General features: G+C 35.6%; 1 protein-coding gene and 1 pseudogene across 1 annotated transcript; both read right to left on the bottom strand.

The window, feature by feature from the left end:
- Positions 1-448: 448 nt before the first annotated feature.
- LOC143628930 (protein SRG1-like) lies at positions 449-13,356 on the bottom strand (annotated as a pseudogene).
- A 247-nt stretch (positions 13,357-13,603) lies between these two features.
- On the bottom strand, positions 13,604-18,978 carry LOC143628931 (uncharacterized). The gene is made up of 8 exons (XM_077098367.1): positions 18,674-18,978; positions 16,319-18,596; positions 15,126-15,180; positions 14,976-15,043; positions 14,828-14,893; positions 14,183-14,272; positions 13,906-14,082; positions 13,604-13,823 (listed from the first exon to the last, which is right to left on the bottom strand). Exons 1-8 carry the CDS (start codon positions 18,976-18,978, stop codon positions 13,788-13,790), a joined length of 3,075 nt encoding a protein of 1,024 aa, XP_076954482.1. The 3' UTR covers positions 13,604-13,787.
- Between the last annotated feature and the right edge of the window lie 647 nt (positions 18,979-19,625).

Here is a 19,625-nt window from a genome sequence, read left to right on the forward strand (position 1 = left end):
TAAAAAATTTTCATTAAGGTCAAGGACCTTTATTTTGGCTCGGCCTAGTTATTTAAATTTTCGGAGACGGCCCTATTTATTTTCTAAGGTTTTAAAATTACCTATCCTTACACTTAAGTTGTACATTGTTCTTAATGTACACAAGCAACACAATTATATTAGTTCAAAAGATTTCTCAGTGATAACTCATTTAGATGAAAGTATAAACATAGTATAGGCAATTAAGTAATTCAATGCCAATTTTTAAATCCAGACACTGAATATTAATACTATTAAGTATAAGATATGGAAGTACAGTACATTGTCTGGTAATCAAAGATGCGATAAAGAGGAACAAACAAAGCAGAACACACGTGATATCTGGCTAACACCCAAACTTTATTGATCAAGAAATTTGACTCAAAAACTTGATATAACTTGTCCCATACCCACACGATATATATATAGACTAACCTAAACACATTAAAATATATTTAGGACACAATAAAATAAGCACGATAATTATCTCCATCTAAACATAAAATAGATTTTTCATAAAACAATTATCCATAAATAACCCGATTACATGCATGCCAAGATAACCGGTTTCTTGTATTCCAAGTCGCTCCACGCAATAGCCATAAGTCGACCCGGTAATTCCCAACACATTGTGGTTTCTTTGTTTTCTTTTTTGTTTTTTGCTACAGAGAATTATAAGTTCTTGAAAAAAATCTGTAACGGTAACCCTGTAGATAGGGGTGTACACGGACCGGACGAGAGAATGTCCGTGTCCGTCCGTTATGCTTTTGACAGACAAACGGACGGTTCACGAACACTCCACCGAACGAAAATTCATGTCTGTGTCCGTCCATTAAGAAATTGAGTTTGTCCGTGTCCGTTCGTTAATATTTTAAACGGACATTAACGGACACTAATGGACATTAATGGACAAACGAACATGTGAACATTAATGGACAACGAACACTAATGTACAAATATAAAATGTTACATATTAATACCAAACATAAATCTAAACAACTTCACATACAAATTTGGAATTACACCATATAACATCCAAATATACTTAACACTTAATATATTAACATAAAGTGAATCACTATAATATAAGAGACATCAAACATGTGTAGTAAAATAAAAGTGTTATTAATAACACTAGTAATTCCACAATTAAATTACAATATTGGATAGATCTAAACATTAGCAATACCGGATGGACATTACCGGACGTAATCGAACGAACGTTACCAGACGTTCACGAACACTATCGAACGGACTTGGCCCTTGTCCGTGTTCGTCCGTTAAGCTTACCGAACGAAATTTTTGTGTCCACGTCCGGTTCGTTTATTAAACAGACGAACATAAACGAACTTCTTGCCAAACGGACGCCCAGACGTCCGCCGGACGTCCAGTTCGCTTACAGCCCTACCTGTAAACCTTATTAGGCTTGGGGCTGATTCTATTTCACCACTCGTATTCGGGTTGAGAAATGTGGCTATAGACAGCCTCTCTTTCTTGGAGTTCACGGTTGATCTATGCTCAATGCTTTTTTTTATTGTGAAAAAAAAAATCTTTCTTTCAATATAAAGGAAATCATGTGTGTTAAATACATGTAACCAACTAAGATAAAAAGAATGACCTCTAGGATTTGAAGACCAAGTATTAGCTATGAAAGCATTAGGAAGTGGTGTAATAGGAATCCAAATGCCATCTTTTCTAATTTGAAGACCTTGTACTTCATTTAGTTCAAGGAGAATGGTGATCCCAACAGCATATAAGTGCGGGGTGAGACCATTGACAAGTTCAGGTTGTGGACATGGTGGATAGTAGTTCATCTTCAGTGCTTTTGCAATGTAAAACAGAGTTTTTAAGCTCTCTTGAATATGTTTCTAGAGTTTCTCTATTTAAGTAAAAATACTAAATCTTCATATAACATGTTGGTAAACAAAGATTTTAACTAGGAGTAAGAATTCATGACATGAGAATAATTAATTTTTGGTTTATCTTGTCAAGAAAGTGTAAACGAATGAATCATGTTGAGTTGTACCAAAGTTAACTATGTAAACCCGTTAACCTATTTAAAACTAGAATAAAAGGTTATTTTACAAACTCAACCCGCCAAAATGTTATGAATTGCTTACAGCTTGAATACGTCTCTTTTATAACCTGCCAAACTATTTTGCTGGTTTACAATTATATTAGAATCAATTTACAACCCGCAAATGCATTTAATTTGTTCATATAAATGAATTAAACGAGTCATGTTTGGTTGTTATGTGTGCCCACGTTAAGGTGATGTTTTTTAAACGCATAATAAATATGAGTTGTGCTTCACTAAACCGGCCAACTTAGCACAAATTTCACACCAAATCCTAGCACTTGAAGGGAGAAGAGTACGTGAATTACCTAAATGGAAGAAGTAGATTAGGAAACAGGTGAGGCTTTCTATTGTCATGAGGAAGGGTAACCAAGAAAAATAAATCAGCCCAATCAAGTTTTTTGTAACAACTCGGACATTTCAAAATTTAAATATCCATATTTAAAACCCGATTTATTTTCGATGTTCAGGAAATTTATCGTGTTTATCGAGTTAATTTATTATTATATTATTATCTATATATTATATATTTATAACTTTCAAAATATGGCAATTATAACCCCAAACTAAACTATTACCTATATTTGATCCCACCTCTAGACTTTGAGGACCTTTTTGTAAATTATACATATAATATCCATTTAACCCTTTTACCCAGCAAACCTGACCCATAACCCATGTTCGTATCCTTAACCCGATAACCCGTTTGATTTCTTGGTCCTCAATTCTCGCCAATCTTATGGTAATCGAATCAAAATATGTATTATACTTTCTAATTACGGCCTAACCGACATTCATATTATGTTAATTCAATCAAAATGAATCTCAGTGCATATTATACCTAACCGATGCGTACACTCAATTCGTTATATATATAAACGTTTGTAATGACTGATAAGAACGAAGAGATTCTAGAGAGAAAGAGAAAGTTTCATTATCATCAAGCTGATCAACTGTTACAGTTACATATGTTATTATACTTCTAACTAACAACTACCTACTCACAACTAACTAACTAAACATTTACCATTCTGGTCCCTCTACAATAGACTCTTACACACCTTTGACTTTACTAACAATATTACATTTTAACCCTTTGACCATCTTATTCGTAACAATACATCCCCCCTTTTGACAATATTGTCCTAAAGATTCAAAGTCATGATAACGTGCTTGTATCTCACTCCAATCCTCCCAGCTTGCTTCAGTGACTGGTAGATCCTTCCAATGGACTAAAACCTTTACGCCCATTTGATCACCCTTTTTGTAAAACTTACGATCCAGAATCGCCCTTGGCATCAACAGTTTAGGGCTCAATTGAGGAATTGGTGTAATTTCCTGAAGTTGGCTCGATGCAGACTTCAATAGAGACACATGGAAAGTTGGATGAAGCTGGGAGTCTGCTGGTAAGTCTAGACGATATGCAATTGCGCTTACTTTCTCCAAAATCAGGTAAGGACCAAAATACTTTGGCCCCAATTTTTGGTTATGATGCTTGCGTAGTGTTGTCTGAACATAAGGTTGTAGCTTAACATATACCCAATCTCCCACTTTAAATTCCCTTTCTGATCTGTGCTTGTCTGCAATTTGTTTCATTATGTTCTTAGCTTTAGCCAAATTAGCTTTGAGAGCTACCAATTTGGCTTCTCTTAGTTGAAGCCACTCCTCTATAGAAGCTATATTAGTGTCATTTGGAATGTAAGGAATTTGAATAGGGGGTGAAATCCCATAGAGTGCTTCAAATGGGGACATTTTAATGGCTGAATGATAAGTGGTGTTGTACCACCACTCGGCAAGAGTTAACCACTTAGGCCATTGTTTAGGTTCATCCATAACCATGCACCTCAAATATGTTTCCAAACATCTATTGAGGACCTCAGTCTGGCTATCACTCTGTGGGTGATAGGCAGTAGAAAAATTGAGCTGCACTCCTTGTAGCGTCATGAAGTCTTTCCAAAATTTACTTAGAAAGATTGGATCCCTATCAGACACAATAGTTGAGGGGCACCCGTGTAGTTTAAAAACAGTATCAAACAACAGCTGAGCTATAGATGAAGCTAAATAGGGATGGTTTAGGGATATGAAGTGAGCATATTTGGTTAGTCTGTCAACAACTACCAAAAATGCATCTTTACCAGCAGCTTTAGGCAGTCCAGTGATAAAATCCATAGAGATATCTGAAAACGCAGAAGTAGCAGTGGGTAGTGGTTGTAAGAGACCTGGACAAGCAGCTCTATCATACTTAGCTCGATGACAAGTTTCACAATCTTTGACCCATTTCTTAACATCACTGTCACGTTTCTTTCAATAAAATAGTTGCTTCAACCTTTTTAATGTAGCATAGTAACCTAAATGACCTCCCATTGCAGAAGAGTGACATATGTGTAGAATGTCCTTTCGTAATTGATCATCCTGACCAACTACCACCTTGTTATTTCTCTTTAACATCTTTCCATCCCAACACCAATGTTTGACATTAGAAGTATGTTGCAACCGCTGAATAACAGCCTGCAAGTGAGCATCAGTTTCCCAACTCTTGATAATTCTAGGCCATAGACAGGGATCAATAGAGCTTAAACCCATTTCAAACAAGGCTAAACCTTCCATTCTTGATAGAGCATCAGCTACTTGATTATTAATGCCTTCCTTATACATGATTTCATGATCATAACCCAAGAGCTTTGCCAACCATTTCTGTTGCAGAGGTCTACTAATCTTTTGATCTAAGAGATATTTGAGACTTCTTTGATCAGTTTTAATGATAAAGTGCTTGACAATTAGATAATGGTGCAAATGCTTAACAGCCATTAGTATTGCCAATAACTCTTTCTCATATACAGATAAAGATTGTTGCTTTATAGAAATACCTCTGCTAACATAAGCTAATAGGTGTCCTTCTTGCATTAAGATAGCACCCAATCCTTTTGCAGATGCATCTGTTTTTATAATGAAGACCTTTGAAAAATCTGGAAGAGATAAAACTGGTGCAGTAGTTAGAGCCTCCTTTAATTGATCAAAAGCCAACTGAGCCTCTAAATTCCAATTAAAGGCATCTTTTTTGAGCAAATTGTGCAATGGTCTTGCTATGCTCCCATAAGATTTAATAAACCTTCTATAGTACCCAGATAAACCTAAGAACCCTATGAGTTGTTTCACTGTTGTAGGGACTGGCCAAGTTTTCACAGCTTCGATCTTAGAAGGATCTGTGCTAACACCCTTAGAAGATATAATATGGCCCAAATATTCAACTTGGGACCCTGCAAATGTGCATTTTGATCTTTTGGCTAACAGGGAATTAGTCATGAATAGGTTTAAGACTTCCTCTAAGTCCAATAAGTGTTGTTCCATAGAAGAACTATACACTAAGATGTCATCAAAAAAGACTAAATCACATTTCCTCAACAAGGGTTTAAAAGTTGCATTCATTAAGGCTTGAAATGTAGCTGGTGCATTAGTTAATCCAAAGGGTAACACTAGAAACTCAAAGTGTCCCTGGTGAGTTCTGAATGCAGTCTTATGTATATCTTCATCATACATTCTTACCTGGTGGTAGCCAGACCTTAAATCCAACTTAGAGAACACTGAAGAACCTCCAAGTTCATCCAATAATTCATCAATGAAAGGAATTGGAAAGCTATTTTTCACTGTAGCTTCATTCAGTTTCCTGTAATCCACACACATGCGCTAAGACCCATCCTTCTTCTTGACTAACACCACAGGAGCTGCAAATGCACTGGTGCTTTCCCTTACAATTCCCAAATCTAATAATTCATGAGTCATTTTTTCAATAACATCCTTTGGAGCAGCAGGGTACCTATAAGGTTTCTGTGCTACCACTTGAGCATCATCTTTTAATACAATTCTTTGGTCACATGATCTCGTGAAAAATAGGTCCAAATCTGCTCAAAAGGTCATCTAATTGAGTTAAACTTGAGCTCCCCTGTACCGAGGGTACATGGGTCATTTCATCAGTGTTCATGCTGACTAAATGCCCCTGGCCTAACCCTTTTGAATTATTCAACATGTAATCCATTCTCTCACTTGAACACAAGGTAATATCAGTTTGTTCTTTAGCACCTTTTAATTCAAATACCTTGCCATGCATCTTGAACTTCATTGTAAGATCTTTAAAGTTCCATGTTATATCTGCCAAACTTTGCAGCCATTGGATACCTAAAACCATGTCATAGTTAGGCAATGGAACTAATAACACATCAGTTTTAAACCAATAGCCTTGCATCATCCATTGAAGTCCCTCACAAGCTTTTGTGCAAGACATTACATTGCCATCAGCAATTGTAATCTTCATAGGGAGTAAATCTTTAAAAGGACATTTCATCTTAGAAGCAATGTTTATATCCAAGAAATTATGTGTTGACCCAGAGTTAATTAAAATATGTAGATGCTTAGTGCCAATAGAACCTGTCACTCTCATCGTAGAATAAGATGTGACCCCCATAATAGCATTCAGTGAGATTTGTGGAACAAGGATTTCAGGGTAAATTGTGTCATCTGCTTCATATTCTTCATCATCATCCCACACTTGTATAGAAAATAATTGTTTAGCCTTACATTTGTGAGTTAAAGAGTACTCTTCATTGCAACCAAAACAGTCTCCCCTTGCTCTTTTGCCAACTATTTCTTTGGTTGTCAAGGTTTTGGTTATAAGATTTTTTGGCTTAAAAGGTGGTGTAGGAAGAAGGGGTAAATTGGTAGCAGTGAGTGATGCTGGATTGTAAACTGTTTTATAAGTGGAATCATTGGTTCGATAAGGTTTATAGGTAGGTTTTGAATATGAATATGGTGTAAGAAGCTTGAGGTTATCATCTTGTTGTCTAGCCAACATATATGCCTTAGGTAAACTAAAAATTCGGAGTAATTTCAGAGGATTACCAATTTCTGGTTTAAGTGCTTTCAAGAATAGGCTAATGGCATATTCTTCACAAAGAGATACCCGAGTTAGTGCTAAATCGAATTCTTGACACAATTCTTGCATTGTTCCTGTTTGTGTAATAGAGGCTAATGAACTCATAGCATTTTGACCCATTATGATTGCAAATCGGTTAGCTATTGCCCCTTTATATTCAAACCAAGGCATACCGTCAATGTTTCCCCCTTTAGATCTAACAAATGATTGATGTTATAACAGAGCAGCTTCTTAAAGATGAATAATAGCAAGTCTAACCTTAGCCTGTTCAGGAGTGTTGTCAACTGAAAAGAAGTGTCAACCTTGCACAGCCACCCTTCAACATTCGTCCCATTGAACTTAGGAAATTCAATTTTGCCTAGACGACTAAAACCATGGTGATTATAGTGTGGAAATCCCTGGTTGTTGTTCATTTCTTGTTGCTGAATATTGATGCTAGGACCCTCCTGATGTGAATTCGGTAGGCTATCTTTAATAGATTGAATTAACTGCATCAACGCCTCCTGATTAGAATCGATTTTGGTTTCCAATCGAATGAAATTGGCGTCGTGATCAGTAAGTCTTTGTTCTAGTGATTCATTTCTAGTAGCAGCCATTGAATCAATTGATCGAAACAATTTTCAATTGGAAGAATTAGAAATGAATTGCAGGATAAACGAACTGGAATTGATCGAACAATTGATCAATTTCAAAGTTTTCAAACGAATGAACGGAATCGGAAATGATCAGAGTGATCGGAAAAATGGAGGTTGCCGGAATGATGACGGAGAGCGGCCGAGGAACGATGCGCTCTGATACTACTTGATAAGAACGAAGAGAATCTATAGAGAAAGAGAAAGTTTCCTTATCATCAAGCTGATCAACTGTTACAGTTACATCTGTTATATACTTCTAACTAACAACTACCTACTCACAACTAACTAACTAAACATTTACCATTCTGGTCCATCTACAATAGACTCTTTCACACCTTTGACTTTACTAGCAATATTACATTTTAACCCTTTGACCATCTTATTCGTAACAATAACGCAATTAAATCTGCAGAAAACATCCTAGATCTAGCGTCGTCCCTAACCCTCTATTCGATTGGATTTTTATTATTGTTTGGGTGTTTTTCGTCATCCAACCAAGCCGCCATATGTATTGCTCAATTAACCCACCATACAACGAGTTTTGAGGTAATTAATTTATAGGTTTGGTTCGTCTAGTTCCAATTAACAAAATCCCTAATATTAATTGATTATACAATAACGGATAACGATTTTAATTGGTTAGGGTTTATAGTATGAATGGGAGTTGTGTCTGTCTGTTTTAAATTTCTTTTTCTGAAATTAAACCAAGTGACCTGATGGATCACTTATATATATATAAGTATATATATGTTATTATTTACTTAGTATTAAGTTGAAAAGGTTTTATTTATAATAAAGTTTTTAAAGGGTTTTCTTTTAAATATAATGTAAAGAATTAAATTTTATATAGTATGTGATCAATACAATGTTATAAACAAATAATTATATCCTTATATTATTTAGTACAACCTTAAATAAAAATAATGCTTATAATTAAAAAAGGATTTATTATGTAATTATATTTTATAATCTTTATAAAAATAGTCTTTAAAATTAATTATTTTAAAACTCTCAATCTCGAGTCATTATTAATATATTGTTCATTATTTTGATTCGTTGTATTATTCGATTATTATTACTTAGGATTCGTTCATAACGCATCTCGAGCGTGACGTTATTTTATCGCCTTACAGTATTTATTCCCGTTTGCTCGTCTGTTAAGGTGAGTATTTCACTCCCCTTCTTTTACTTATTTTTAACTGTTTTGGAGACACATGCGTTCGTAAATATTTTCTATTATATATAGTATTCAACCGCAACTGTTTATCCTTGTGTGTTTATCAGTTTGCCTAACTTGCTATTTGCTTACTTGTTTTATTTGAACGCTTTTGCTTACTTCGGCAACCGATGTCCATTTTATGGCACGGTTTAGTCCTTGCTTGGTAGCCAATGTCCATTTATATGGATTGGTTGAGCCCTTTCTTTATGGTTTGCTTTCTTTATAATTGTTTGACTGTTATGTGCTATGGCTTATCTGTATATCTCACAGGAATAGTTTGCACTTTTACTTATTATTATATAGTGTCCAGTGGCGGATCCAGGAACTTTCACCAGTGGGGGGGAAATATGTTCGATATAAACACTCGGTTTTAACGGGTCAAAACAGGTTGAGTATATAATGAGTCAAAACATGTCGATTGTGCAAGTTTTGATTTTAAAATCTACATTGCATAAATCAATTCAACTTAAAGAAAAAAACATGTAGAATGAATAGTCACTATGTCCGGACTCAAGAGCCTTGTAGTTGTATAGACCTGTACTCCGTCGCCAATTACCCACTTACCCGTGCATCAAAAATATATATGCAGAAAAGTAATAATTAATGCATACTATTGTTTTGATATTATAGTCAGTTCGTTTAAAAAAACAAGAAATTGATTTGATGTTTTTCGTTTTTATTTGGGCTTTCTAAAGGCCAAGGTGCATTCTTAATTTTGTCTTGGGGGCATGTGGATTTTTTTTTTGGATTCCACTAACATATTAAGGTTGATGTGCTAATTTCAGTGGGGGTCTATCCCCTCCCTGAAGCATGAATGGATCCACCTATGTTAGTGTCTCAAATCTGGTGTTATACTCACTCAACCTTGTGTTGACAAACTATATTATTTTCAACGCATATGCAGGTTATCGTGTGAGGTGATTATCAAGATTGTTTAAAGCAACTTAGGATGCATGTTAGAGAAAAGATACAAGAACTTAATTTTGGATGTTTAATGTAATTGTTTATTTATAACTTTGATGTACATGAATATTTGTTTGAAATTATTAAATAGATATTAAAACTTATAATGTTGCTTGATAGTAACCTTTGAAAAGCTGTGAACAATCAGTTCGCACCAGCATTTCCGCCGTAGGTTGAGGTGTGACATTTTTACTCCTCAGACATGACAAAGGCTTGTCCAAATCTCTCAAGATCATCCGTTGTTTGCCAAAACTTTTGTTTCTTCTCAATCGGCAACTTAAAGAACTCATGTGCTTCTTCCTTCACTCTCTCCACCAATGAACAACTCGCTACATGATTTATTATCTATTAATATAAGAAACTAGTTATTCGACTCGCGCGTTGCGGCGATGTGCTATCAACATTTTTAGGTAAACGTATTTGCGGGTCAACTTGTCAGTTTAAGTAAATGTATTCGCAGGTCGATACCCATCTAAGACATATTAAAGGTTTTAAGGTTTTGTTGGTGAAAATAAACTTGGTTTACTCAAAAATAGAAACCAGACAAAGTTATGCCGTTAGTTATTTATGGAAAATTGGATTGTAATAATCCCAACTTAATGCAGTTGGCCGATAATAATCCCAACTTTGAAAATAGTTGTCATTGATCCCAACTTTCACATTATTTATTTTCATTGAACCTCCGTTAAAAAAAACTTAACGACGTTAAGTTTTTTCCATATTTCAAATTGATTTTTTAGGGCTTTTGATCGGAATGAGAATGTGAATCGATTGATGTAAGACTTAACTTGAAATGACGCTTCAAACATCTTGATTTTTGTTAATTAAAAGTTTAAACACCGGAATTGAAGCATCCTTTAGTCGTTTGGACCACCATTTGGAGGTAAGTTTTACATTAATCGACTCGTATCCTCATTTCGATCAAAAGCCCTAAAATATAAATTTGAAATTTCGAAAAAACTTAACGCCGTTAAGTTTTTTTTAACAGTGGTCCAATGAAAACAAATAGGGTGAAAGTTGGGACCAGTGATAGCTATTTTCAAAGTTGAGATTATTATCGGCAAATGCATTAAGTTGAGATTATTAAAATCCAACTTTCCGTTATTTATTCTAATAACCATCTTTTCAATAACTCCTCTTAACTAAAAGCATATAACACAAAATATTGTTGGGAAGGAAGCAATTTTATCTAACCATCCTTGCATACATACATTTAGAAAGTCTGAAATAAACAAAGAGGAAATAAATTTCAAAGATCTAACTTCTCATCGAATACACCAGACAATGCTTTATGCTTTTCAAATACATTTCTACAATAAGTGTATACAAGGTAGGATCATTATAGGACACTATAAAGATGAACCGACCCATTTTGACCATTGCTTTGGTAACCATATTCACACACAAACTATTTATAAAAATACAACAATGGGATAAAATCCATTTCAAATCAGCTCAACCTGACCAGTGGCGACACATGCCAATAAATCGCCCATCTTGACCGACCCATTTTGTAATCATATTTACATACTAGATACTATTTTACTACCATACAATTTATAAATATATAAATCTTAGGACAAAATACATTTTGGGTCAGCCTTACCCGGCTTATTTTTAAAACATGTGCCCAAAAAACTGCCCATCTTGAACCGATTCATCTTGGCCCAGTGCCTGGTCAGCCAACATACCTAAATACAGGCTACAGCAAAAAACTTCAAATCTTTTGTGAAGGATCAGATAATTTAAAACAACAAAACTGATTTCATGAAGCATACTCTAATTAGAAATATTTTGTCTAAAATCACCATACAACGAAAAGCAACTTTGAATTATATACAGCATACCTGGATAATTGTTGTATCTGGAGAAAAATTGTTGTCAGTTCACAATTGCAACTCTGCAACACACAAATAAACAATTTAGGGAATGAACAAAGAACAATTAAAGAACCAGTATAGATTTGAAGATATAGAGCAACAAACATAAAATAAATAAATAAATATTGTACTAAATTATTTATTCAATACATTGAACAACAGAAGACCTTACAAGTAAGCCAATGTGTAAAATGCATGTAATAAACAAAAGTTGGATTAACAAAGCAAAAGCTTCATCCCAAACCGTAAACACAAAAAAGAGAGTCAAATACTTTAAGTATGTATGTACCAAAGTACAATAGTTTTTTAACGCCAATTTAGATCACTAACGGACCACTAACCCACTCGATCATCTTCATTCACTAAAGTACAATACCTAATTTTATTCACTAATTGACAAAATCAAAGTGCCACCTTACAAAATAATACCTAATTGACAGTTAAATTGTCATTTTACATATTATAAGAATATCATGAGCACCACTAACTACAACAATTAAGAAAAAGCAAATAGTACAAAACCAAACATTTTTTTTGTTGAGCTACTGAAAGTTAAGTGACAGCAAAACCACAATTAAACAACCAAATTGTCAATAAAATTATTCCAGTTAAAATAAAAGTAGTAGTTCTTATTACAACTAATGCTTTCACTGGGGACTTTCGTCATACACTTGGTGGTCATCAAAGTGTAATAATCAAATCGAATACCAAACTCAACAATAATAAGCACAACAAAAAATGTACGAAAAGATAAAAACACCAAATGAAATTGAAAAACAAATAGGTAGTCCTGCTGAAGTAAACAAAGAACATGGTTACCTTAATCGCTAGAAGATACATATGGTGATGCGTTGTTAGTTAACCGAGGGCTGACTTTGGTAGTGAGCACAATAACCTAACTTGGAGCGATGGTTGATTTCGGAAATGGAAATGGTTTCATCATAATCGTGGAGGTTGTATGAAGTAGGGATGAGCAAAGTACCGGTACTGAATCGGTACCAAGGAGTTTCGGATCGGTACAGTACCAGTACCGTAGGGTGCCGGTATTTACCTAATTTTTACCTTTACCAAACCGAATATTTCAGTACCGATACCAAGAATTTACAAATTTCGAAATCGATATTTTCGGTACCGGTATACATGGGCACGTAGCAATGAAAACATGTAGACAGAAGTAGGTTGTGCATCTACAACTGTGACATAAGGTCAGTTGAGCATAAAACCATAACTGCTATGCATAAGTGACTTGTACTTTGTGTTAAAAAATTTGTAGGGCTATAATAGTACGTTTTTATGAGTTACCAGAAATCTCACAATTAATATATATATAATAAGAGAAAAAAGCATGTTTATTAGAAACTCAACTTGATGTTTCATATAAACAGTGTAATCACCTGAAAGAATCCCCAATCTTTACAAGCCAGGTGTAACTTTACTAATTCGAAGTCACATGAATCTTAGGATGCCAACCGCTCCATATCAATGGCAGGTACTCGAGGCAGGGAAGACGGAATAACTTGAGTTTCTTGATCATGGCGAACATATCGAGATGGAATCTTGATCAGGTGTTCCTTTACAAGTTCTTGTACGCTTGGGACCAAAAGTGGAGTACCCAATCTAATTCCCTTTGCCTCCATGATATTTGTCTCAATATTATATACATGCAAACGTTTTCATGGCTACACAACCCGTAGAGTAGATAAGAATGCATGTAACATTTTTTTTATTTTTATATTGCGTAAAAAATTAGCGTCGCGTCTGGTTCATAGACACTTCATGTCGCCGAGGTGAAATTATTCTGAAATGACCATGAAGAATAAGACTTTTAACTAATATACTATTAGAGTGGGAACATATCACAATGAATCAATTTCATACACTCCCATCTCATAGGGTCCACGAAATAACATATCAGTTTGCTAGGAACGGAAACCCACCCTCTCATCCATCCCTATCCATCTCATAAAACAGAAATTTACACCAAAAATACAAAAATATTGGAACCATGAGACATGAATGAAAAAGGATTTACTTGCTTGCATCACCAACCAATTACAAATCCTTAAATCTACCGCTCTTCTGAGTTAAATTTGTTCCAAGCTTCCTACCAAAACACCCACATACTCAAGATTTAATCGAAAAAGTACAAGATAGAAATAATAAACAGAAGGGTGGTCGTGACAAACCTTAAGGAGATCAAAAACCTTTTCACAGATGTACTTCTGTTGAATGGTTGCACCGCGTTGCTGCAATTTGTCCGGGTGGACACAGAGTGTCGCTTTTCTGTAAGCCTTTCTTACGGCAGCCGTGGTTATAACTTCAGTTAATGGAACTGGCTGCCAGCCACTGTCCGCCCCAAGAATCTGAAAAAGAATACATAGATAAATAAAATTCCAATATTAATAATATTACATGTTGATATATCACAAGTCCAATACTAAAAGTATGATATAAGAAACATACGTATTGTAAAGTTGAAAGTAACGCACGCAAGTTGCCTTGTTTCCCACTAGACCATCTTTTTACTTCAGCATCAAGACCTTCAGCCAATCTCTGATATTCACAACACACAAATATTATAAAATATTAAGCACACGATATATGTATGCCCGTAAATGAACCAAACGTTCAGCGAACCGTCCAAGAACACTAGTCTCGTCGGTTCATTTAAGTTTGTTTACGTTCATTTATGTTAATAAGTTCATTTGTCCACATTCCTTAATTTATTTATTTAAAACCTTTTAAACCGCAGTTTCAAAAAATTAAATAAAATTAAGCCGAATACAATTAAGTCAAGTTTAATATTTTTTTAGGCCCAACACATTGTTTTCACATTTAGTTTTATTGGGTTTGTAGCTCAATATTGTCCGTTCATCTATTTTCAGTTACATTTGTTCGTTTACGTTCGTGAAGCGTTTGTTAACATCGTTAACAAAAGAACATAAAAAACACAATCACACTCAATTTCTTCACGAACAAGAAAACCACGTTCATTTAAATGTTCGTGAATCGCATTCTATTGTTTGTTCGGATAAAGTTAATCGAACAAACACGAACATGCTCTGTTCGTGTCCGTCGAGTTCGTTTTGTTTTCAGTTAGAATATTACACTTCTCTCTGCTTGTTCTTTTTGAGCAATGAGATCCCTCATATTCTTCTCTGCCAGTGCTTTAGCCTATAACCAAATCTCAGAATTATCACTTATAGCAATTAATTAAAAATATTTGAAAAAAATTAAAAGAAATTAAGACACATACAGCACGATCGGCTGTCCTCTGATGCCTCTCCAAACGAGCTTTACACCGTTGTGGCGATTCAACTTCGCCTATAACTTATATTAGAATACATGAAATAAAATAATGATCGAATATGAATATAAGAAAAAAAACAAGACATTTGTAACTTACCACCCTGTGACGGAGCTTGATAATATCTTAATCCACTGTAAGAACCCGATAGATCCTACAATTTACCATAGATTAGTCAAGAAACAGTCTACTGTAAACGAACAAAACGTTCAATGAACCATTTGTAAACCGTTCAGCGAGAAGTTCGTCTATTTAATAAAAGAACGAACATGAGCAAATATTTTGTTCATTTAGTTAAACGAATGAACATGAACGCATGTCCGTTCATTTATGTTCGTAAAAGTTTGCTTCCCTTGGTTCATTTAAATTTATTTATGCTTTGTTCATTTACATTCATTAGTTACGTTTGTTTTAAGTTCATCCATTTACGTTCGCATTTACTATAGTTTTAATGGCTTTTACCAAATCATTGTTGTTCGCATTTACTATTAATTGCCTTTAGGTTACTTATGGTTGTTAGTTCACATTCGTGAACCGTTTGTTTATACTGTTAACAAATAAACATAAACGAACAGGAACAGGAACACATTCATTTTCTTAACGAACGAACATGAACGCGTCATGTTCTTAACGAACAAACAGAAACAGGAAAACTCATTGATGTTCATTTGTTTGATAGGTTAAAGTTAAACAGACTGTTTGGGTTTGTTCAGTTAGTTTACAGGCCTAGAAAGCACATAAGCAATTAGAAGCCTACCCACCTACCAGCCTACCTTGTTCATATCGAGCCAGATAGAATATATAATAATTCAACAAATTATGCTCGTTCGTCTATGCTCGTTCAATGTAACAACCAACACAAACAAGAAAACTCTGTTAGTTTAATTGTTCATGTTCCATCATTTTTTTCAGTTAAAGTTAAACGAACAAACACGAGCATGTTCCGTCAGGGTTCGTTCGGTCAGTTTACAGGCCTAGAAACCGCATAAGAAACAGAATATATAACAATTCAATACACTATGCTCGTTCATCTATGCTCATTCATTACTTAATTACATTCGTGACTCGTTAGTTTAATCTGTTAACAAACATAAACGAACCCAGAACACATTCATTTTCTTAACGAAAAAACACGAACAGGAAAACTATGTCCGTTCATGTTCGATCGTCTGATTGGTTAAAGTTAAATGAACGAACACAAACATGCTCCGATCCGGTTCATTCAGTTCGTTACAATCACATAAGAAATAAAATATATGACAATTCAATAAGAGTAGGTAAATGATTCTCACAGAAGGTAACGAATTTAGTTTGATCCCAGTATATAAAACTTTATCAGCAACCGCTCGTTCTCGGGCCTCTGCGGTTGCCTTTTCAACTCTTAGCCTTCCCTCCATTGCCTTGTCAGCAAGGGACCGTTCACGTGCCTCAGCACAGGCTTTTTCTAATCTTTCACGGGCCTCAGCCAAGGCCCGTTGTCTGAATTCTGCAGTTGCTCGTTCAACAGCAGCCCGTTCTCTAGTTTCAGCAAATGTTTTTTCACGGGCTTCTAATGTAGCTCTATCAACCGCCATTCGGTCCTTTTCCCGTTCAATTTGTCTTTCTCGTTCCTCTTCTAGTTTCCTTAACCGCTCGGTTTCTCGTTCTTCTTCCAGTTTCATTAACCGCTCGGTTTCTCGTTCTTCTTCCAGTTTCCTTAACCGATCGGTTTCTCGTTCTTCTTCCAGTTTCCATAACCGCTCGGTTTCTCGTTCTTCTTCCAGTTTCCTTAACCGCTCGGTTTCTCGTTCTTCTTCCAGTTTCCGTAACCGCTTGGTTTCTCGTTCTTCTTCCAGTTTCCTTAGCCGCTCGGTTTCTCGCTCTTCTTCCAGTTTCCTTAAACGCGCGGTTTCTCGTTCCTGTTCTAGTTTTTTTAAACGCTCGGTTTCTAGCTCGTGTGCACGTTGTAATCGTTCTTCTTTTATTCTATTTTCGGAAACCTTTGAAGCTGTGTTTGTATCTTGATCTATTACAGGTGATTCAGAAGCTTTCTTATCATTATTCTCCATTAGTGTTTCTTTGATAATAGCCACAGCTATAACTTCATGTATTTGTTTAACCGTCTTATTTATCTTCTCTGAGCAAGGTGTTTGTGGGGTCACTGCATGTTTTTCACAGGTTGCATCATATTGAGCATTTTCCTTATATTGTAAGATTTCCTTATTATCCCCTTGTAATACGACATCTGGCACCTCTAAATACTCCCCTGTAATTGATTCATCTCCATCCCACTTAATACTTTGATTTTCTGAAACCATTTCCTTCTGCAAGTGTAGATTTTCTTCTGAATTGCAATCCATTTCATGTATTGTCTCGGCTTTTTCATTTACTGTCCGCGCATCATTATCTCTATCTGTTTTTATTTTATCTTCGTCTAGCGAAACGTTCTCTTTGTGATCCAACGTTTGCTCGTTTTTGTTTACATCCAGCTCAGAAACTGTGTCTGACATGCCATCACTTTCTTTAACTAATCTTTCACCTTCTTGTTCACTATGAATTGATGACATGTCAGGTGGGCACGCTTGCTGAAACACGTTTTCATCTTGCTCTTTGGTCTCCTCTAGTTCCCCCTTATTTTCCTTCTTGGTAGTCTCTTCTGGTTCAAGTTCATAATCTACCCACGCATTAGATGCTGGTCCCATGTCATCATCTTTTTTAAACCAAGTTTCAGCAACTATTCTTTCCACAGTCACAATATCATTATCTTTTAGCTGAATTTCAATTAGGTTATCATACATTTCATTTTCATCAGAATCGTCGTCTTTCTTTTGAGATCTATCAACTGGTTCTTGTCCAATTTCACTATCTTCCTTCTGCTCAAAGACGACATTATTATTGTTCGTAGACCCCACATTTGGCTCCAAAACCACTGCACTGTGTTGATTCTGTTGGCTTTCAAGTGATCTGTTCCCTCGCACACCTTCAAAAGTAGTTAAGTTCTCATAAATTTCATTTTCTTTTACATTCTTCTTCTTCTTCCTGTTGATTAATGCTTTTGCACTTTTAAGCTTGGCTTGAGCTTGTTCCACTGCATCTTTCATGGCTGCAGCAGCTGATGAACTAGCATCTATCTCGACATCAAAGAAAGGAGGTGACTGGTCAAACGCATAGCTCTTAGATGTTTTGAGTTTTGACGTAGGATCTCCTTTCTTTGATGTTAAAGCAGGTGGCGGTCTAGAGGGCGGTGGTAGGTTTGAAGGCTGAGTTGTAAGGCTGAGACCGGATACAGAAACGAGCGGTTGTGATAAAGATTTCTTGAGCTTTTTTCCTTGAGAAATTTCACCAAAACCCATACTTGCACAAAGATGATTATTATTGTTAACCAGTGAGAAATAGTTGTCACTTTGTGTTTTGGTTGGAGGGGCTTGGTTGTCAGATCCCTTGGCATCCGAAACATTTGGCATCCCATCTAAGGAATCTTTGCCTGCTTGAAAATGAGGCTCGTGTTTCAGATTCGTACCAGATGACTCCGCTTGCTGATTCATGTGAGGATCTGATTCGTCTGACAGTGATCCACTTTGAGCCGGAGTCCTATCCAAATTCGCATTGTATTTTTAACATTCAAGTAATAAGTTGTAAGTTAAAGCTTAGAATAGATAGATTATTACCAAACGTCCTCGTCGGAATCATTATTGTCTTTGGAGTTGTGAAACAAGTCCTGATAGTGACAGGCAAAATCATCGAGGGCGTTGAAGCCTCCGAAGACCTCCGAATAATCATCGAGGGAGACATCAAACCACACGGCCGCCGGCGGAAGATCCAGAACCGGAATGGAGGAAGCGTGAAACCCTTGGAATATCTCACTGTAGTCCTCCATGCGCGGCGGCAGCGTCCTCGCTCCGAACTTAGGCGCCCCGCCGAACACCTCCTCGTAACTCCCACCGCCGACGACATTCTCTCTGTAACCTTTCATTCACTTTCTCTTTCTCTTTCTCTTTCTCTCTCACGCACTGCCCTTATCTTTCGCTTTCTGTGTTTCAGTTACGATACCAGAGGAGGGGTATAATGGGTATTACAATTCAATGTTTTTCAAAACTTATTATTATTAGGGATAATAATAATAATAATAACAATAACAATAATAATAGGGAAAATTCCCAAAATGACCCAAAGCAGTAGAGAGAGAATAAAAATCCTAAATTTGTCCACGTTCCCAAATTAACTCGTTAAATATGTACTGAGCCGACGCTTTGGTAAAATAAATGATGGGTTTTAAACCAATCAAAATTGACACTTGGAAAGCATCTGACACATCCGACGAGATTTTTAAAAATCTTATTCTTTCCGTACATATTTAAAAGTTAACTCACTTTTTTTTAAAAAAAGTCTATTCAGACGGTTTTTTTATGTTTTAGGTCTGGTCTATTCAAATTATTATTATTCATAACTTCATCTTCTTCATCTTAGTGATGTTTCCATTAAATATGAGTAAGGTTTTCTTGATGTTTCCACATACTTTGTATCATCAGTGAAACAAACGGATTCATGGGGTTTTTTGGTTTTCTTGATTTTTGATCCGGGTTGAAGCTGGGTTGCATTCTTGGCCTGTGACACCATTTA

Source organism: Bidens hawaiensis, unplaced genomic scaffold (genome assembly GCF_021521415.1).
Source record: "Bidens hawaiensis isolate Kalapana, Puna unplaced genomic scaffold, B.hawaiensis_p1.1 tig00005104_1, whole genome shotgun sequence".
NCBI lineage: Eukaryota > Viridiplantae > Streptophyta > Magnoliopsida > Asterales > Asteraceae > Bidens > Bidens hawaiensis.